Genomic DNA, 22,731 nt, shown 5'->3' on the forward strand with positions numbered 1-22,731 from the left:
TTGCTCGTATTCATGGTCTTGATGAAGTAATGGCGGGTGAATTAGTAGAATTTCATGAAGGTACAATAGGTATTGCTCTTAATGTTGAATCAACTAATGTTGGTGTTGTTTTAATGGTTGATGGTTGTTGATACAAGAAGGGGAGTTTTGTAAAAGCATCAAGAAGAATTCCTCAGATACCAATGACTGAGGCCTAGCTGGGTGGCGTTATCAATGCCCTAGCTAAACATATTGATGATAGAGGTGAAATTTCATCTTCTGAAATAGATTAATTGAATCACCCACTCCGGGGATTAGATGGTTTGTAGATAATATATTTTACTATTATAAAGATAAAGGTATATTGGCTTTTATTAATTTCAAACATTCCCTTTTGGTCACTGCCGGTCCCCACTAATGAATCGGTTATTGATGGTCCCAACTTTTAACATATTTGTTTCTAATGGTCCACAACTAACGGAATCCTAACTCCGTTAGTTTTAGGTCGTTGGAAAAATGTTTTTGGCCAGGAAAGTCAAATTTGTTGCCGGAAACACCACCTGAACACCGGCAACCAACTACCACCACTTGAGCACCATTAACCGATTCCGACGATGGTTCTAGGGTGGGTTTCCGCGACCTCAATACTTGAGGCTTTTACTAGAAAAAAAGTTCTTAAAGGTCCAATACAAAGTTACAAGATGTTTGGGATGAAAATGTTGAGTTTTCGGGAAAAAAAATTGAGCTTTCCGGCCAAAAACGTTTTTTCGGCGACCTAAAACTAACGACGTTAGGATTACGTTAGTCGCAGCCAATTTGTTAGTTGGGATCGGCCAAAAGATGATAGTAGGAATTAATATTAATAAAAACTAATATAGCAAAGATAAATAAATAAAAAATCCGATATGCCCTGTTGACTTTTAAGTTTTTGTAATAAATTATTTATTTGAAAGGAAAACAACAAATTGAAAGACAGTGTGACAAAGTGGTGATGTTACATCAAGATAACAATGAAGTCATCCTGAGCGTGTACGAAACAAATTTACAAAAAAGTTAACGGCACTTAAAACTTCTTTTTTATTAGTTAAATGAGTCAATTTTTTCATTCTATATATTTTTGTCAAGGGGATGCAATATTCATATATCGCTTTCTATATTGTATATTTTCAGATTTGTTTTTAAGAGGTTCTTAGTATGGAAATATGTCGAAGCGGTTGAGGTTTACTTTGGATGCTTGTGTAATTTTGATCTTGATTTGTTGTAATAGGTGGTTACGGGTGTAACTCTTGTTGGTTTTCGGGACTGGCTCCTTGTTAGTCTCGATAACAGGTTTCGTTAATTTTAATTTTGCTGGTCGTAAAAAAAATGGTTCTTGAAGCTTTATTGTAGTATGCTTTTTTATTGGTATATGTTTATTTGACATAAAAACGACTAAATATAATCAGTTTGTAAATTAATATTTTCTTTATAGTTATTTGCATTAATCAAGTGTTTCTTTCCATGCGTGTGTGTTTGCTTTTTTTTTTTTAAGAAAAAAGGGTATCCATCAACACCCCATGTCAAAACTAGTCGTTTTAGAAGAAGCGTACCCACCGCACCTCACCCATCGCAAGGCCCAACCCATCCCAGGTTGAAATGAGTCGTTTAAAAAAGGTAAACCCAGCCCTAGGTTAAAATGAATCATTAAAAAAAAAGAGACAAAAAATGTTCACCAAATCCCCACCCCGCATCGGGTTAAAATGAGTTGTTTTAAAAAAAATACGCTGCCTATCTTGACTATTGGTTGAAACAAGTCGTTTTGGGAAAAAAAAAAGAAAAAAGTACCCACCGACCCCTACCGGTGGGGGTGGTGGAGTGTCGATGTGGCATTGGAGTGTCATAGCAAAGGCGACGTCGGTGGTGACGGTGAAAAGAAGAAGACAAACAATGATAAGTAGACGAAAAATAAACAAAGGCCATTAGTGCTAGAGGTGGGCAAATAACGGTTAACCGAGCTGACCCGAAAACTGAACCAAAACCTAACTGGTTTAAAATCGATTATGTAGAAACCGATTTGGAACCGATTGAAACAGTGGGTTCGGAACCGATTTGTAATTTTCTCCACCAAAACCGGTTCCAAACTGGTTAACTGAACCGAAACCGGTAAAAACCGATCAAAACCCGAACTGAAACCGATCAAAACCCGAACCAGAAACCGATCGTACCATGGTAAGAAACCGGTTTCAACTCGAACCGAAACCGATCATAAATCGGTTTTGACTTTTGTTGACCAAACCGAACTGGTTTTAACCCAAACCCGTTTTAAGTTTTAAACCGGTTTGTGCACCTCTAATTAGCGCTACTAACCTATTTTGGCAATTTTTAAATTAAAAATTATAAGATAGGTACCTGTTTTAACCCATTGACTAATTACCCAATTTAACTTCGTTGACTAGTTTAAGATAACCCACTTAAACTTGTTAACTAACACAGGTTTTACCACAGTTTATGGTCAATAAGAGACGTCGCCAAGTTTGATATTATCATATTATTTACATAATAATTTATTGTAAAAAAAATAAATATAATAAAAAAATGGGAATCTATCATTTTCAAGACTTGACAATTGGAACCCAGTTTGCACGCGTGGAGCCCAGTAGTTGACTCTTAAATTTGTCAAATATGGAAGACAGTAAAAAACAAACAAACAAATAATAATTTGAATGTTAGACAATAATAAAAGTCAAATCCAACCAGACAACCAGTCAGTCAGTCCGCTTCTCCGCCATGACCCCACCACAACTACCGTCTGCCGCCGTCCTCTTCCACTCAAAAGTAAACAATTGTTTCTTTTAACTTTTACCCTTTTCTTTAACGACTTTCATATTTCTTATGTTTTAGGTCACTGCACTCCTTAAATTGGAAAGCCGCTATCTCAATTTGTTCAGACTATATTGTTTTCTGGGCCCACACCAACTTCAGAGTTTGGCTTTGGTATTCCATCGAAAAACCATACGTCTGGCTACCATTTGGCAATCGTTGTGCCGCCATATGAGCAGAATTCTTTGACGTAGTACACGGTGGGAAAAAAACTCAGGTGGGCCCGGGATCCAAATTGACAACCTCTTAAGGTTTAGCTCAAATTCTTCGCTGTCATATCCACCAAAATGACACAAGTGGGGGGGGGGGGGGGGGGGCGAACTTGAGTCTTTGCTAAAGAACCAAGTCTTCCTACCATAAGACCACAAGTGGTGGATAAATTTACCTATTTAATATGACTTTTTTTAATTGTAAAATAGGATATCGTTAAGAGTATTTCCGGTAGTTTCTCTATCTTTATAATTATTCTAAATTTTTTTTATACTTTTCAATTAAATAATACTATTTTATACTTTTATTCTTATTTTTTTCCTCTCATTCATTCACAGTTGCTTTCAACAAATATTATAGAGTATGAATAATGTTTCTTCAAATTTACTCACGAGTACTAATATTTTTTCTCTTTTATTCATAACCAATAGAGTACAGACTCACACAGTTTAGAGAATCTATTATAAATGCTCTAAAGATTTATGTTTTATTATATAGTTTGAGTTTTTTATGACCATCATGTCCTTTCATATTAAGAGGACTAGCAGATTAATACAACATATCGACGCAAATCTATACTATATATAAAGCATGAGTGAGGGACCTCTTAAATTTTAAGTGGTGCTAAACTTGTTGCTTTAAGTACAAACTATAATGCATAAGATTTAGACATGTTAGGGGCAATTTAGTCTTTTGATAATTTTGTCTTTTAGCAAAATAATATATGGTTACTGAAAAATAATTACAAGTTTGTTCCTTTAACTTTAATCACATTTTGTTAAGTTATAGAATAGTTATATATATACCCTTTATTTTAAACCAACTACTTCCACGACGTTTAAACGTTTATAATTTTTTCATACGTTAATATTTTTTTAACAAACATTATACCATAAAAACGAGTATTTTACTCTCTTTGATTTGAGTATGGTATTGCTATACTTTTTTCATTTTAAAAACATAAAGTGTTACGTGATTGCCATTATGGACCGGAAAACGGGTCGGGCGGGTTTTGTTGTTCTGGTAATGGGTCTAAAAAGTTAAGGTTGGAAATGGCTGATAAAAAAAAGTTAATTTGGTTTGGGTCGGGTTAGGACGGGTTCGGGTCAAAAGGGGTCAAGTCAAAACGGATTTCGGGTTAATACAGTGTCAGGCGGAACGAGTTACGGGTCAAGACGCTTTCAATGTAGCGCACGTGCGCACACCTGATTACATGCGTACGGTCGTTATGTGATGTGCTTACGAACACCGGTTAAGCTTCCTATGCCGCATAACGAGCATACTGTCGTCGGGTTACGCAAATACTGTTGTGAAGTCACGCACATACTGAAACAGTAACACCGTCACGCGCTCGATGTCATGTTTGTGTGCATACCCCGCCGCATTGCGCGGGCACCCGGCTAGTAGTCTTAAATATGTATCATTGAAGGCTCATATTTAGAGCAGTGAAGCTCCTTTTGATGTTAAGCGTTTGAGCCTCGCTTATGACCAGTCTAATTCAGTTTGATTTAAATTAGGTAGAGCAGTATAAGTAGGGTAACATCTATTAAAAAGTAAAAACTTTGAGGAGATTAATCATCCAAATCATCCCATGCCACGTTCTTTTAATATTTAGTATTAGTAGCTATCGACGATACATATATATTAAGATGCACGATGACAATCTATGGGTTCGGTTAACATAGAAACAAATTAACTTACAAATCTTATGAATTGAATGATGTCTTAGTAGGTTGGATGTAACATGTTTGTAAATATTAGGAAATCTTTTTCTCTCACGAAACTAGCGGTGATATTTTTGTATTATTGATTAATAGACAATTTTAAATATACCTATAGTACTTACTGTTTGTAAAGTAACTAAAATTGACACCCATGCGCTGCAGCGTTGGATGTAAAACCGTTATTTACACGTATATTTCATTTGAAAACATGAAATCACCATCATCACTGCCATTGCCTTCACTCAACATCTCCTCTTTCGTGGCGAGTCATTTTGTGAACCATTATAAAAACCCTCGTGCTGAGGCAGGGGCTTAAAGTGTTCCAAGTATCAACAATGCCACACCACCACCGTTGACTACCAACACTAGAAAGGCTCGTATAAAAAAGAAATAAATAAAAGAAACTAAACATATAAAACAATAACTAAGTTAAAGTAAAACCGAACGAAAAGTAGACTTAAAAACGTTGAACCAAGCAAGCGAAACACATAAAACATAGAAAACAAATTAAATTAATCTAGGACCTGTGGGTTGCTGCAGAGCCCTTTCAATAGGAAAAATATGTGTAAAAACGTTGAACCACACACCCACGTTGTCGCACTTTAGCTCGTAAAATTTTGACCAAAATGTAATACGAATAATTTGTGAAAGATGAAAAGTATAGGGACCAAAGTTGAAGGTAAAAATATGTTAAGCTTAAATTGTAAAAGATATAAATTATGAGGGTTAAAAAGTAAAATCAAATAATAAAAAAAAGAAATTAAAAATAAAGTACAATCAGTTAAAAATAAAAAAAAAATATAGGGATCAAAGTTGAAGGTGAAAAGATGTTGACCAAAATGTATGTAATGTTGGGTTGCTAATTTTATATATATATATAATTACTTGATTTTGTTGTATATCGAATTACTCTACTTATACAAATTATTACTCTGCAAGCGAAAACTTATATCATAAGAATTACTATATTTAGAAAAAAAACCATGCATATACTCATGCTATTGTTCAAGTAATTGCACTTCACTATAAAAGAACCAATTACACTATTGTTCAAGCGCACAAATTATGTGATTGTTCAAGTAGTTACACTACAAAGTAATTACTATAGAAGGATGTGTAATTCGAAACTCTTTTAAGTTTGAAAACTTTTGAAACCCAGTGTAACAATCATTTTTTTAATAATTTTTTAACACAATATAACATATGTTATTATCATCACGTGAAACAAAATTTAAATAAAAAAAATATTTTACCTGCGAGTTATACCATGCGTAGATACATTACTTTACGTATGTTGTACGCATCAGATATGCAACATTCAAAATGTTTACATAGCATAACTCGTAGGTAAACTATTCTTTTTTGTTTCATGTGATTGTAATAACATATATTACATTATGTTAAAAAAACAAAAAAATAATTTTATTGTTACTTTGGGTTTTCAAAAGTTTTCTCAATTCAAGTGGGTTTTTAAAATAATATTAACCATCTTATATATAATAATTCCTCAACTTATACAAATAATTACACTTTGTAATTATAGTTGTTTTATATGTAGAGTAATTATCTCGCTTAAAATTATCAATGATAATTTATCATGTATATGTAGAGTAATTATCTTTGTTCATGTTTGATTCGCAAGCTTCAATTTCCTTCAATTCGCATGGTTCGAAGAATACAATGACGTAGTATATTCAGTTCGATTCACAATTAATCAACCGGACTGATTTGCAAGCTTCAATAGCTTGGCCAATTATTTATAATATTACCATGTGTTTTCTTGTTTCTTTTGATTCATACGCTTTACGTACACCCTAATTCTATTTGTATTTGATCCAACCCCCTATTCATAATACATTTAAACATTTTAAATGATACAAAACTATTATAAGATATATATTGATATGTAAAGAAAACGAAAGGGCAGAGCTAGTGTTTAAATGAGTTGGAACCTTTTGTCTTACTCAACAGTGCCACATATAATACATGCCTAAACTAATATTATTTAAGAAATACATAAAGTGCAGCCCTAGAAAATATATTATTTGGTCTAAATGATTATAAATTGAATTGATAAAAGACAACATTTATAAAATACTTATTTGTTTATAAATAAAAATAAAGTTGTACATAATTATATCTAAATTACAATCAAGAGTATAATGGTTCTGCTAAGCTTTAAGCTATATATTTTTTTGAGTTCATTATTAGTTTCATTTGGGTGAGAACATAATATATTTTTGAGTTCATTATTAGTTTCATTTGGGTGAGAACATAAAGCTTAGCAGAACCATTATACTCTTGATTGTAATTTAGATATAATTATATACAACTTTATTTTTATTTATAAACAAATAAGTATTTTATAAATGTTGTCTTTTATCAATTCAATTTATAATCATTTAGACCAAATAATATATTTTCTAGGGCTGCACTTTATGTGTGTGTGTGTATATATATATATATATATTTATATTTGTGTGTGTGTGAGGCGAGATTACATACAAACAGTATAATATAAATTAGAGAAAGAATTTCACGGTTGCATTGAAATAATTACGCTACAACTAAAAAGAGGCCTAACAATGTCTATCAAGCTAGAATGACCTTGCATAAATATGTTTTAAGCAGTTAACAAACATTTTTATTAATTATAAAATATTCATTTCGCTTTTAGTTTTATTGATCCAAGTCATCCAACCACCAATTGCATTCAACAAACATTCTTAAAACTTTCACATCAACTTTCTTTTTCTTTTTTTCTTTATAAAAAAAAACCCCAACCCGTCTGTAGTTTGCTATAGCCACACCCCACGGACATCAACAAACAAGACATTCAATGGGGCGTCCGTGGAGAATCCATCCTTTATTGCAATATCATACGTAAATAGTTCAATGCACCATATGAATTACGCAATGTCGACTACACTGATCTGTGAGCAAAATATGGATCTTAGTCTACCAAAATACTTTAAAAAATCAAATATTTAATTTACGTATGATATATTTCTTAATAATAACCAACACCATCAATATAAACACACTGACATTGTCTTTGCACTTTTTCCTTGGAGAAGGACAAGATCAATATACCCAATTCCTTGATTGGAAACTCAACTTGTGAATTGTTCTAAAGTAGGACATGAAACTATTTAATTTCCATCAAGAATCCTTATCAGAAGCTAGCAGAAGAAGTAGACCATTGACATGATAGATGAGAGTTATCACATTCTTGCCACCATGGCTCCAAACTTTATGAAGAATAATGGAAGTGAACGCGGGCATATTAATTTATGAGATAATCCATATGCTTCAAGAAATATTCCAAAATGCATGAACACACTTATCTAACAGTATAAGTCGACAAGATAACTCCGTGACATTAATCAATCTTTTAACGTGTACAACTTTTTTTTTTTTTGAAATCTCTATAAGTCCCATATCCGGTTACTCATCAAGTCATTGTAGAAAAAGATTAAAAACTGTTTATGACAATTTCAACATAAATAATATTTGGATCACAAAACCCTATTTTTAGTTTGGAATAAACTTGAGCTTTTAATGTAGTTGTTTAACAAAGCATATATTTTGGTTTGTTAGTGATATAAACTGTAAATTCAAGGGCTAAAGACTAAAGTGGAAAGTTTTTTTTTTCTTAGGGATAAAATGATAAATAGTAAAGTACAGTGAAATTTAGTTATTCCTTGAAGAATGTAATCTTTACTTTGTTTTGTTTTCTAGGAAGAAAATAATAACTTCAATATATAAATAAAAAAGTCCACTTATTTGGCATTTCTTCTGTTTACCCTACCTACACTCTAAATTCCAGTTTTCAGTTTCATATAAATACTAACACAAACCATTCCAATATTGATTTCACTTAACTTTTATTAAACAAGAAATCTGGAGGTATCTTGAAGATCAAGAAACTAAGTTGATTCATTTCAAAGATGGCAGATAGCTGGTGGGATTCAAGAACAAGACCTTGTCTGAATTCAGTTTCTATCACCTCCATGAATCTTTTCCAAGAAACCACATATAGCACCACCACAACCGTCACCTGCAGTGGTGGTGGCGACCGTGGTGGTGCAGGGTTGCTGGACGGCAACCCGAACTTACATATGATGGAACTAGGTCTTTCATCACAACCAATATCACAGCCCTTGGATTGGAATCAAACTTTATAGTAAGTATTCTTTACATATAATGGAACATATTCTTGTTTTCTTTACAAAACCCTAATTTTGTTTATTTTGATTCTTTTGGTTGCTAAAAAGTATTTAACTTTTTGATATAAAACCAGCCGCGGAGATCAAAGAAATGATGATCATCAAAGTGGTTACCACACCCTAATTCAAGGAGATCATGGTTTGAGCTCAAACACAAGCAATTTTCAAGAAAACCAATGGAAATCACATAAAATGTATTCCGAATCACCTACCGAGTTCAAGCAAATAAACGAACATGCACGCTACAACAATGAAAGCAGATTAAATCCAGGCTTCCAACATATGGATCATTCCTATGGAAGTAATTCTACAATAATACAAAGTTTATTCGGTTCGGATCATAGCAACACGAGCCTACAACAAGATTCTAGTTATGATCATAATTACCAAAACCAAGGATTGAGTTATTCCTATCCGCCATCCAGCTATGGTGCCATGACCATATCTGGTGGTGGTTGTGGTGGCGGGGGAGGAGAGTACCCTCCTCCACCGCCGCAACAAAAATTCTCAACGCATTCACCATCAAAAGTGCAGCTGAACACGCAACTGCACTTTTCCAACGACGCACGATTTTGGAATGCATCCGCCGCCTCCATGAATGATATTAGACCAAGCTTTTTTCCATTGCCAATGCAGTCACCTTCATCAACCATTGAAGATAAACCAAAGGTATGTATAATTATATACATAGAAGTTAACAATGATCAAACCCTAATAAATTAAACCAAAAGGCTAATATTTTATGTTGCTTTTTTTTTTTATCTTTGCAAATATAACAAGAATCCCATATCTGAAATGGTGAAAATAAGCAACACCAAATCACCATCAACCAAAAGACCAAGAAATGAGAACCCACCATTAATGCCGCCTTTAAAGGTACATATATTAATCTTGTTTTTACTCTTTATGAATCTTGAGAACACAATTAAAGTTGAATGCTTTGTACTAATTTGGTTTGATCAGGCTAGAAAAGAGAAGATGGGGGACAGAATCACTGCACTCCAACAATTAGTTTCCCCTTTTGGAAAAGTATGCATGATCAATATCTATATCTTCATATATTTCTTCGTCGTCTTTTTCTTCGCTTTTTGATGATTAATCTTGAAACTAAAGCCACCTTTGTGGTTTTTTTCAGACCGATACAGCATCCGTGTTGTCTGAGGCTATCGTATACATTAAATTTCTCCATGAACAAGTTAATGTAAGTTTGATTAGTTAAAAATTGATACAAAAAATAATAAATGCTTATAAATAACCTAGCATTAATCTTAATTATTTCTTCAGGTTCTAAGCACCCCATACATGAACAATGCTGCAATCATGCAACAACAAAAACAGGTGCCTATAAACTAATTGATCCACAATTTTTTGGATTATTAGGTGGTTTACGATTCAATTAAGCCCTTTTAAGCGTTTTTTAAAAGTTATTGTACTTCTAGGCAGTTCGCTATCGATGAGTTTGCTAAGTGTTTAGAAGTACAAGAACATTATAAAAAAACACACACGGATAGAAATACTTATATATGAATCTTAAACCATCTAGTGCTCCAATTTGTTCTTGTAATAATTAAATACTCAAACTTATGACATGGGTTGTTATTTAAGCGTTTTTTGAGAGTTCTTGTATTTCTAGACAATTCGCTATCACCTAGAGGTACAAGAACTTAAATAAAAGCACACATAGAGATATTTATCAGAATCTTATACTATCTAGTCATCCAAAATAATAATAATAATAATAATAATAATAATAATAATAATAATAATAATAATCAATTCATTAATGTTCTAATTTGTTCTTGTAATGATCAAATAATCAAAATTTATGAAATGGGGTTGATGCAGATTTTAGACAAACCATTGGATGGATCAAGGCAAGATCTAAGAACTCGAGGACTATGTTTAGTACCGATAGCAAGCACATTCCCGGTGACAAACGAAACTCCAGTAGATTTCTGGACACCATCTTTTGGAGGAACTTTCAGATAAATGCGAAATTAAACCAGAAAGATCGAATTTGTTCATGGGGCCGGTAGCGATCATCAAAGGAATTAATTCTAGGCAATAAATTATAAATATCTAGTAGAAAAAAAGATATGAATCTTTATAAAAATGCTGGGCCAGCTACACCAAAATGATGCAGTTTTGGCCAATGTTCTTGTTGAGTTAAAGTTGTCCATCTTTGTGCATAAAAACCGGGTATATTTGTAATAATTGTAGCATTAATAATGATTATTTAGCTAAAGTTTTGTGTAGGAATATGTGAGAACAGGTTCTAATTATACCATACATAATTAATCATATTTGTATATTGATTAATTAATTCTAATTCTTTTTCATGATCATCCTTGATTTATGTTATTAATTAGCTAGCATCTAAGATGACAGTTTAATTAATTAACTATAGGTTTTATGATGACCCATAATTTCTTTAGCAGCGCCTTTGCATCGATAACAACTAACTAATGTGTCCGAATGCTCATTAGGGATTAAAGTTATTAGTACGTAGTCCTTGATGTTGTTTATAAGTTTAACTAGGTTAGATATATACGTGTACAACTCTTGCACGACCAAGAAGTCCTAGCTCAAATATTGTTAAAAATATGGTAGTATCAAAGGTTTGTGTGTGAAATTTGTTGTTGAAATATGGTTTTTTTTAAATTACTTATTAAGCTTATTGTTTTGAATATATATTTTATGTATTTGAGAATAATAGTAGGTGATTATAATATGATTTTGATAATCAAAAAGAAAAATAACGGAATATAATGTTAGGAATAAATGAGCTAGTGGAAATGTGGCGTTTTTAGTTATAGTATTTCTTTTTTATTTTATATGTTTAAGATTCCTGAAAAAGGAAACGGAAGGGTGTTGATGAAGAGTAATAGGACCCATATGCTAATTTGTGTTTTTTTGTTATTTAATGATGTCTATGAATAGCTAAATATAGGAATGAGCAAACGAGTACGAGTACTAGCACTAAACCATTATCGTCAGCGCTAATTCGATACCAATTTTTGAATTTTTGGCACCGGTATTTATCGAATTTTTGTCTTAAGTACCGATATCGTACCAAGCGTTTTCGATACCTGTACCGATACCAAGTTTTTAGAAAAATTAGGGCCGGTATCGGTTTGGCGCCTAGCTCACCCTAGCTAAAAATACCCTCTATTTTTTTTTAAAAAAAAGTATTAGCTAATTATGATTATGATTTTGTTCTCAAAATATGTAATTATTATACAATCTAATGATTGAACAAGTATTATTGTATAATATAATATAATACACTATTTCATAACATACAATCACATAAAACAATTGAATAAAAGGATGAAAATGTTATTAGTATTTTATCAATAAACATAATAACTAAACTAAGATCAATTTTCTTTATTATTATTATTTAACTTTCTCTGTTGTGAAATGAATGATAGCGTCATTAAGTAGTAGGCTACATAGATATTCCTTGCTTCTCTTTGATGGATGCTCAATAAAGTACAATCATATTATGTCTACAACATATGACTATCATAGTTTGGTGAACACATAATTTCATATTGGAACAATCTTAGACAGTGTTTTTTTTTTTAAATAAATTATTAATTCTGAAAATATAGCGATTAAGTACGAGCAAATGGATCTTCAATATAAATTTCAAGCAAAAGTTCTATGATAACCTAAGTCTTTTAAAAGATAACACAAAGTTTAAAAGATATATTGAAAGTCACGATCATGCCAATTTGCTACATATGGTAGAGTATATTAGTTCGAATTGAACATGTGATATAATTTTGACAAATACTTTTCTTAGAAAGGAATTTTTCATGAAAACCGCACAAATAACTACTTTAATCAATAAAATGTATCAAAATAGCTTTTTGACACAACATTTCATCTATATCCACTTGAATTCATGCAATTTGACAATAAGCAAGTAACAAGTTGACGTGTGCGGTGCAAGTTTCTTACGTGGTTTCGGAGTTTTAAGGAATTATATGACTGCATCTAACGAAGCGTGTTATAGCAAATTACACAATTTGTGTACAAGAATCATGCACTTAAGCAACTGAAAACTGAAATATAGATCCAAATGTTCTATATATTTTTGAAAAAGGATTTGTAAAGAGAAAAGGTGAAGCAAATTGGTAAATAACTAGATTTAAAGTTTAATCATAGCCATCCAATATGAGAGTTTTGAGGAGTGAAAATGCAAATTTGTAAAAGTGGGATGCATGCTTGAAGGTGAAAGTATTAATTTTGGGTGTCAAAAAGGCAAAATCACATAATATGCTCTCATATAAAGTTACCATGCAAGTTATAATTATTTTATCATCATACATGTGTGCATTTTAAATTTACAAAAACACCATTCATATTTGTATCCTAGTCTAAAGTTACATGGCATGCATCTTTTAGAGTTTGAAGAAGTAAATGTTTTAGTTTTTTATAATTCAGGAATTCATGTGAATGCTAGTTTAATTATTTATAGGTTATTATTTATGCAGTTAATACGGAAAAAAATTGGGTATCGGTCAAGTACCGATATTTTAGATATCGGTTATCGTGGTGAGATATCGATGGGATATCGGTAATTTTAATATCATGTAAAATTCATATATATGGAAATTTAACACTAATAATTCAGTATACTCTCATACTATTAGCATATAACCTTTTGCAACTTGCAAAACACTAACAATCGTAGCACGTATGAAATGATTAAGACTTAAAACACTAACATTGAACACTAAAAATTGATAATTATGACTTAAAATCAATAATATTGGGGATATATCGGTCAAATACCGGCCCAGTATCGATCAAATATCGGTCAATCTCACCGATATTATCGTACCGATATTCTGACTAATATTTTATCATTGGACCGATTAACGATATATCACCAATTTATCGATGATATATCGACAATATCGGCTACATGGGTGATTGTGCATCATTGCATATATTTGAAATTAAATTTCTTAGAATGTAAGATTTATGGTGTGTGAATGATGTAAGAGTGACATAAAGAAAGAAGGACAAAAGGAGAAGTTAAACGAAAACAAAAAGGGACTAGTCTATGTTTATATTGTTTGTTTATTATTTGAAGGGTCGATAGCGACAACACTAACACCTCTCATTTCCCTTTAATAATACTCATTCCCACCCAAATACGATCCCATCATTACCATACTTGTTTTCATACATTAAATTATGACTTCCTACCTAGCTACTTCTTGCCATCATATATACATTCATTTTAGCAAAATCTTTATCAGTTTTCTTGCTTGCGTATTTCAAAGACGAGATGGCAACTGTCCATACTGATTTTAATATTGTAAACCTGACTTACCCAAGAACACTATAAAAAAGGAAACCTGCTACTTTTGGAAAACCTCATTGAGGGGGGGGGGGGGGGGGTTGAACTTAAGACCTTAGAGATCCCAAGCCTTAACTATCACCCCAATGTCATTTAACCATAAGTCCAGTTATCGTAACACGTTATTTATTCAACTACATTAACCACCTGTGTGGGTTTGTTAACCTTGTCATTTGACCACACCTTATGATATATGAGTTGTGAATAAGTGTTACTCGAGGTATGATATGTTGGTGTATTTAGTGTCATTGATCAATATTAGTTAAATGTAACGTGATTGACTTTGTTGACCAAATGGCTTAAAATATACCTCAAAGAAGTCATAATACGCGGATTGTATGCTTGTTTGAGTTTTTTTAACATTCTAAGTATGTAGGAATCTAAGTGTTGGACTTAATTCCGTCCTCGAGTCAATGAGGCGGGTTGAGCCGACTCATCGAGCCTATGATGGGTTGGTGTCTTGTTTATCAAGTTGAGCACGTGACTTGGTTTACATGGAATAAATTACTTGGTGAACAAGTCGAGCCAATGACTTGGACAACAAGGAATTTATTTATTAATTATTTTTTAGATTTGTTTTTACCAATTAGTATTTGAATATGATTATAGTATTTGTATTCTAGTCTAGTTGGGTTTTCTAATCTAAATTAGTATATATGCCCGAGCTTGTGGTTTATATCATTAAGAAGAAAAGAATTGCAATTTTTGAGCTAATGAGAATTACGAGATCGAGCTTATGATCTAAATTCGTTTTTGTGTTTATCGATTCCGGTTACCAAACTTCACTAAGTAGTTCTCAGGGGCAAAACCCTAAGCAATAGGAGTTCCCTTACCAGGAGTGCGAGGGAGCGCCTCTGGAAACGGGATCCAAAGGGTGATAGTCCCTGGCTGGGTATTTTTTTTTATGAACGGCCATTTATTCGAATTCATTAGATCTTGTAATTTTAATAATTTACATAAAAACCAATGTTGAAAGGAAATAGGCGTCTCAATAAAAGTTTTGAAACAATGATCGCTCAAAAATGTGGGATGCCGATTGAAAGGCCACTTGAATAAAACCACATCTTTTCTGGTTAGAAAATCCTAACAAGTTAGAAAATAAAAGGCAATTACATATCAAGTACCAGGTTTATAATTAAGCCGCTTACCTAATTTAACTTAAACTTACAAATGGTCATATTTTAGGGTACGCAGACAAAATCATAGATACACAATTCCCGCATTTGAAACTCTTTTTGATTTTATCCGACTGAGAATTCGAGTATACCACCAAATTGTTTCAATCCTAAAAAAATCAAGGGTTACTCAACGTTATACACAACGCAATACACACATTGCAAATCAAAACAAATTGTTTAAACACTAGATAATATTATATAAAGAAATTAAAATCGGTGCCTGTCACATAACACCGACCCTTATACTTAGGTCTACCTATAATTTTTATCCAAGTAATATCTTACTGTTTAATTGTTTATGCAATATTTTATTTGTTACGGTGACTTGTTTGACTTTTGAGCAATAATAGGCCTATGGAATTCTTACCTTAAGTCTAAAAATGTACAATTTTTATTGCACAGAGTACTGTGTGACATGCCTTTTGACCTAAAATTTTTTATGTAATAATTAAATATTAATCAACCTATCTTCACACATTATTGTGAAATGTGAATCATGAAACATGGTAACTAATAATTTAATAAACAACCTGGTCTATATAGTTTAATGGTTAGGCTGTTTATTGTCGCTAAAGTCAGCAGATGAATTCATTCATTCTTATTGTGTCATGTGGCGTTGACTGGACCCAATTTTTCAACCATTGTCAGTCGGGCCACCGGTGAATTCAACCCTTGACACGCGAGCCAACCCATCAATCTTCTTGCTTTAGCCTAAGTGACCACGTTCGCCTGAGGTCCCGACGCCCGATCGCAGCGAGTGGTGAAACGAGGGTGTGGTGTTGTTCGTGGCCGACGTGGCTCGCGCCACTCGTTGAAGCCGATGCTTGCTTGGCCACAACGCATAGTCTCATGCTTAAGGAAAAGAATTATCTCATATTCTTATGTGAGTTTCTCAAACAAAGTGAGAGAAATAAGCATTTGTATTTATTGAGATATGATTGCTCAACCAAACTACGAATGTGAATAATTACAGAGCTATTTGACATAGTCGGTCCTGAATATTCAAGTGCCCTAGACTTTAGGCCCTAACGAATTATATAAGCTAATTTTGTTATAACAATAAATATAACAAAATGATTAGTTTTGAGGGTGTAATGTTTTATATAAAGGGCCCAACAAGTCTTTCAGTTTTATATTTTAAAATACGTATATAAACTTAGTGCCTCGAAAAAAATAAGTGTGTCTAGACTGTGAGTCCGGCTTGCCCTTGCCTAGGGCCGGCCCTGCTATTTGAGAGGCCAAGAATATGTTTTAAAAGAACCTTATTGATATGGCATCCCCCCCCCCCCCTTATTTTCCGACCAAGAATTTCATTGATATGGGTTTTTGTAGGAGTTGGTTTTTTAGGGTTTGAACTTTGACTTCTTGAATCATTGTGTTTTAGAGAAATGACAGTAAAAATAGTAGTATGAAAAGAACATGAATGGTTTTTTTTCGGCGAACAAGGACGTCCATGAGTGAGAGAGATATAGTTGCAAATTTTCTTATCTGATATGTGACAAGATTAAGTGTTAAGTCTCGTAAAAGTGAAACAAAAAATAGTTTTATTACAGTGAACGGATTGATGCATTAGAAGCTGATAGTTTTTTAACAAGTATTTTGATTTTTTTTTATTTTACTTTATCTCATGCATATATGGCTTAGCATTTTATTGATTTAGGTTAATATTTGTTGTATAGTTTTCGGACAATTTTTAAAAAAAATTGCAATTATGTTAACTTTTTTTAACGATAACCTTTTTAGTCTAATATTTTCTTATTCTAAACATATTTTAGAGAAAAAATGGCTTATACCAATCTTTTAAAAAGCCTCTTATCCATGTCAATCGCTATCTGCTGGTTGTGATTCAAAGTTTGATGATTCGAAAGTTTGATTATTTTCGGCCCCTCCAATATAAAGTTCAAGTTTCGTCACTGCATATAAGCACAACAATACAACATTAATATTGATATTAGACCGAGCATACTTTAATGACACAACATGAATAGAATGAACCAGATTTTGAAGTTATGAACCAAAAGAAAACTAACCAATATGAGTGAAATTGTGCAAATCGGTTAAGTGAGGCTAAAAATAAAAACACTAAAACTTATATGGTTCGGTCTAAGCTGTCCTATTATTGCTTTCTGCTCTCATGATGAGACATTATAAGTATAATGATTAGAATATCTTTATATATAGAGAGAAGGAGATTAAACTAACGTTTCAAACTTTATAGGACAAGAAAATATAAATAGGCCCCGATAATGAGATAGAGTGTCGGTTCAAAATCTCTCAATGTCTTCAATCTTCATTAACCCAATAAAACAACTCTTCAAAGTAACTAGGTCCAAACCGAGGCCCAAGCCTTCACAAACCCAACAAAAAAGGCCGTAAACCCGTAAGAACACAAGTTAAGTTTTAAGATCACATTTTGTGCACAATGAACACACAATTTCAAATTTTAAGTTTACTCATTCATTGCATCTCCATATGTATCATGCTTCTTTTGAACCATGTATAACAAATCATATATATTATTGGTGTTTATGACCCAACAATAACGAAAAAACGACATTAAACGAACATCAAAATATTTTTAAAAAAAGCAACAATCATCTTTTAGCAATCACATATAGAGATATTAAACCATTATGCAGCAGCAGCTCCCTTGAGTTTCTTAGCAACGGTGGCGATATGTTTTCCCTGGTGAAACGCCTGTTCTAGCTCGAGATCAGATGGTTGTCTGGAACCATCCCCAGCGTACGTCCCTGCACCGTACGGGCTTCCACCTTTCACCTGCTCCATTTCAAACATACCCGCCCCGAATGTGTACCCGATTGGCACAAATATCATTCCATGGTGAACAAGTTGAGTTATCGCGGTCAAACTGTAGATAAAACATCATATAAAATATATTAGTTAGTGTTTATTGTAACTATCTTTTCATTAATTTTGGATAACTGGATATGATATTTTTACTTACGCGGTAGTTTCTTGACCGCCACCTTGGGATCCGGTGCTGTAGAAGATGCCAGCTGGCTTGCCAGCAAGCTGTTGGGTTCTCCAAAGGCCACCAGTGGAGTCAAAGAAGGCTTTGAATTGAGCCGACATCATACCGAATCTTGTTGGAAACCCGAACACATATCCATCTGCTTCAGCAAGCTCGTTTGCTGTGATGATTGGAATGTCGCTCTTTGGTGGTGCGCTCATTTTCCCGAGCACGTCTTCGTGCAGTGTCTCCGGGACCTGCATTGAATTAAAAATTAAATAATAAGTTAATAATAAACTTTATTTGACCTGACCCGAACTGACCAGGCCCGTTACTCGTTGTGTCAGGATTACAAACAAGATAAACATATTATCTACCTGCCATAATTTGGCTTCAACTCCTTCAACAGACGCGGCTCCTTTTTTGATTTCTTCAGCTAGCTTTTCGACATGTCCATACATCGAGTAGTACCTGTTACAGAAAAGAATTAACTGTCGGTAACCGAGAAAGTCGTTTATATAACAAATACAGTAAATTACTAAAATGTGATTTGTTTCTGTAATAAGAAAAGATAGAAATATCAGTCTTTAAGGACTTGATAGCGTTTACAGGATCATAGCAAGTTTACGCAAAACTCGGTCTCTTAAATAAATTGGAAAAAAAATAGGCATTTCATAGTTGTTGCAGACTTGCAGGGAAACTGAAAAGAATTATTTTTATTAAGCATTTATACACTGATATAACTGATTTTATCAAAATCAAAAGTTTAAGATTCATATAATTGTTTCTTTTGAGCAGATCCACATTATCTAGTATGAATGTAATACTTATTGAGCTCAAAGAACACTGTTTATAACTTTCTGTGAACAACTTGTGACTTTCCTACAGTCCTGGTAATAAGACACTATTAGATGATCACAAACAAGACAAAAAGAATAAGTACATTCTACACCTAACATATTAATACACCTTGACATGTGTCAGGTGTGATGTAAGGTTCTGGTACATACTAGACACAATATAACTAAATGCCTTATGTGGTGTCTTAATCATTACCTAAATCTTTTATAATCTTAAACTTCTTGCACCATGTTACTTGCTACCAAAGGACTAGCAACACATCTTTCTCAATTCAATGTTTCTTCCACTGGTCCATAATTTGGTTTATTACTTTCCATATTCTAAGAAACATGTTTTCATTAAGTAATTTTATTGTTTCAGCAGTCATTATATCAATCAAAATCAGTGCATTACAATTTACAACAACATTCATAAACAGACACAAAATTTCTTATTCCTAATACCACAAAGGAGATGAGCATTTTTTTACCGAATCCCAATACTGATATGGTACTGACCGAACAAAATCGGTACTGGTACTCGTTTTTCATGTTTTCAATACCGGTACCCTGCATTTTCGGTATTTTTAAAGACACCGGTACTCGTTTTTCATGTTTTCAGTATCGGTACCCTACATTCAGTATTTTTAAGGGTACCGGTACCGAACTGGAAAAAATTGGTATGGTATTTGAATATTTGTATATGATTTTACTCGTTTTCAGTATCAAAATATTTCAGTACGGTACCAGTACCGATCTCTGTTAAGCATAAGCAGTTTTAGCAGGACGACAATTGTAAACATTTACTAATCAATCGATCTCACCAAATTGCACATCTAATTCTACTTTTGATCATTAATTCTACACCCAAACACAATCATCACTCATCTAACACTCGAATTCAAATCATACCTAATTTTTTTTATTTAATTGTGTATAATATTAAATAACGGATCCCATTTCAATAGCCAGACATGTAAGCAGGCAACAAGCTGCGCTGCAACCCCCATTTTAACCATGAATTTAATCAACCGATCGATCCATCGAAAATGCACGTCTAACTCAACTTCCAATCAACAATTAACTATTTCGACACCTAAACATATTATCTCGTCACTCTCAACACTCCAAACTCAAATCAAACCTCATTTTAGAAAACCAGCAGTACCAATTCTATATTTATTCAAACTACAAAAATAATCAACTGACCTAGATCGCATAACTTCATACTCATCCGTAACAACTAATAGACCGTTCGTTCAACGCTTAAAAATTCAAACCGAATGTTCTTCAAATGCACATTGAGGGGTGCAAACAAGCCGAGCCGAGCCCGAGCTCGACTGGGCTCAAGCTCAGCTCATTTAACTTACATAGAGCTCGAGCTCTATTTTCAAAGCTCGATGTCCGCGTGTGAGTAAATTTTCAAACTCGAGCTCGGCTCATTTACTATTCATCAATTATTTTTTCTATAATTATAATATTTTTATATATTTTTTCTATTATAATTTTATGTATAAAATAATATATATTATTTAGTTAATTATATATATTTTTCATAACATTATATATATTAATTAATAATTATTAAATATATATTTAAAAAATTTTATTGATGACAGGCTCATTTACGCTCGCGAGCCGGCTAGAGCTCGATAAGTAAAGCTCGGCCTCGGGCTCAATTAAGCTCGGCACGATCGAGCTTTTTAGCAAGCCGATCTTGAGTAGCTCGCCAACAAGCACATCTAATGCTGCTTCCTATTACTCATTAACTAATATTGTTAAACCTAAACACATATCAATATATCATCATCAATCACTCATCAACGCTCCAATTTCAATCAACCGGTCCGAATCGCACACATTCATATTCATTCACGGTAACTAACAGATCGTTCTAACCGTTCATATTCAAAACCGATTGAATGCTCTTCACAATAATAATAATAATAATAATAATAAGAGTAAAATGCGGTTTTCGTCCCTGTGCTTTGTCCAAATCAGTGATTTTAGTCCAATAGTTTCAAATTTGTGATTTTCGTCCCTGTGGTTTCATTTCACTTGCAATTAAACCCGATCCCACTAACCCCGTTAAGTCTGACCGTTAAACCCATCAACGTGCCTGTCACGTTAGGGGCATTTTGTCCTTTTTTCCCAAATACACCCAGACCTCTCACATGAGGGGGTTTGCGAATTAGGGCTGGGGTTTATTTGGGGAGGAAAAAGACAAAACTGCCCCTCATGTGAATGGCCAGACTTAACGGGGTTAGTGTGATCGGGTTTAACTGCAAGTGAAATGAAACCACTGGAATGAAAATCACAAATTTGAAACTATTGGACTAAAATCGCATATTTGGGCAAACCACAAGGACGAAAACCACAGTTTACTCTAATAATAATAATAATAATAATAATAATAATAATGCTAATGCTACTATCGATAATACTAATTTAAACCTAAACAGATCATATAATCACTAATTAACTAATTCTATGAATACATATAATTTAATCAACCGATCTGAGTCGCACAGATTCATATTCATTCACAATAACTAACAGATCGTTCTAACCGATTGAATGTTGTTCACAATACATATAATAGTAATATAATAATAATTATAATAATAATGCTATCGATATTACTAATTTAAACCTAAACACGTCATATCATCACTAACTTAATCAACCGATCTGAATCACACAAGTTCATATTAACAGATCAATAACAGATTAAAATGAAAGCACGTACACGATATACACTTTAGTAGTAGCCATGGAAGATGATGCTGTGTGTTTTGTGGTCAACTGTAAGACGAAACTGATTGAATTGACTTGCCAACAATGAGCACTAGCGTGTGGTATTTATACTGGGGGAGTTGACATAAGGCCAGCTGGCGGAATTTAATACGGAACGGCGTCGTATTGGTGGATGATGTGCGTGGGTAATGATGGCATGTTGTTGTCACGCCCATCATCATTTTTCATTCCTAAAGACGTCTCCCTAAACTTACTACCACTATCATTATTATTGCTACGGGTCGGGTTCGGGTTGAATGCGGGGTTCTAGCTTTATTATGTTGCATTAGCTATGATGGATAAAGTTATTCTACAGATTGGGACAAAAATAAGAAAGATAGAAAAGGTTCGTAACGAAAAACCCCTCAGAAAAATAATGAAAAATTAATACAAGAAACATAACTCAAAATTTAATAAAAAAAGAAAAATGTTTTCACCATCTTCCTCGTTCTCATAAAAAAACACTCGAAAAAAACACAATGTTAGATGAAAAGAATAATTGTGATTTGCGTTTATTTTCGTCATTAATTGTGTTTTTTTATATTGTGTTATATTAGAGTATGTTT

The 22,731-nt window shown here is 33.1% G+C and overlaps 2 protein-coding genes across 2 annotated transcripts; one reads left to right on the plus strand and one right to left on the minus strand.

Annotated features, from left to right (window-relative positions):
* Nucleotides 1-8,676: 8,676 nt before the first annotated feature.
* Nucleotides 8,677-11,300, plus strand: LOC143618046 (uncharacterized). Its single transcript, XM_077090387.1, has 7 exons — nt 8,677-8,958; nt 9,076-9,670; nt 9,782-9,877; nt 9,965-10,030; nt 10,137-10,202; nt 10,286-10,339; nt 10,847-11,300. The coding sequence occupies exons 1-7, from the start codon at nt 8,723-8,725 to the stop codon at nt 10,988-10,990; spliced, it is 1,257 nt and encodes a 418-aa protein (XP_076946502.1). The 5' UTR covers nt 8,677-8,722; the 3' UTR covers nt 10,991-11,300.
* A 6,826-nt stretch (nt 11,301-18,126) lies between these two features.
* On the minus strand, nt 18,127-22,153 carry LOC143618045 (putative NAD(P)H dehydrogenase (quinone) FQR1-like 1). Its single transcript, XM_077090386.1, has 4 exons — nt 22,119-22,153; nt 18,908-19,001; nt 18,525-18,787; nt 18,127-18,428 (listed from the first exon to the last, which is right to left on the minus strand). Exons 1-4 carry the CDS (start codon nt 22,142-22,144, stop codon nt 18,191-18,193), a joined length of 621 nt encoding a protein of 206 aa, XP_076946501.1. The 5' UTR covers nt 22,145-22,153; the 3' UTR covers nt 18,127-18,190.
* Nucleotides 22,154-22,731: the final 578 nt, after the last annotated feature.

Source organism: Bidens hawaiensis, unplaced genomic scaffold (genome assembly GCF_021521415.1).
Source record: "Bidens hawaiensis isolate Kalapana, Puna unplaced genomic scaffold, B.hawaiensis_p1.1 tig00062494_1, whole genome shotgun sequence".
Classification (NCBI taxonomy): domain Eukaryota; kingdom Viridiplantae; phylum Streptophyta; class Magnoliopsida; order Asterales; family Asteraceae; genus Bidens; species Bidens hawaiensis.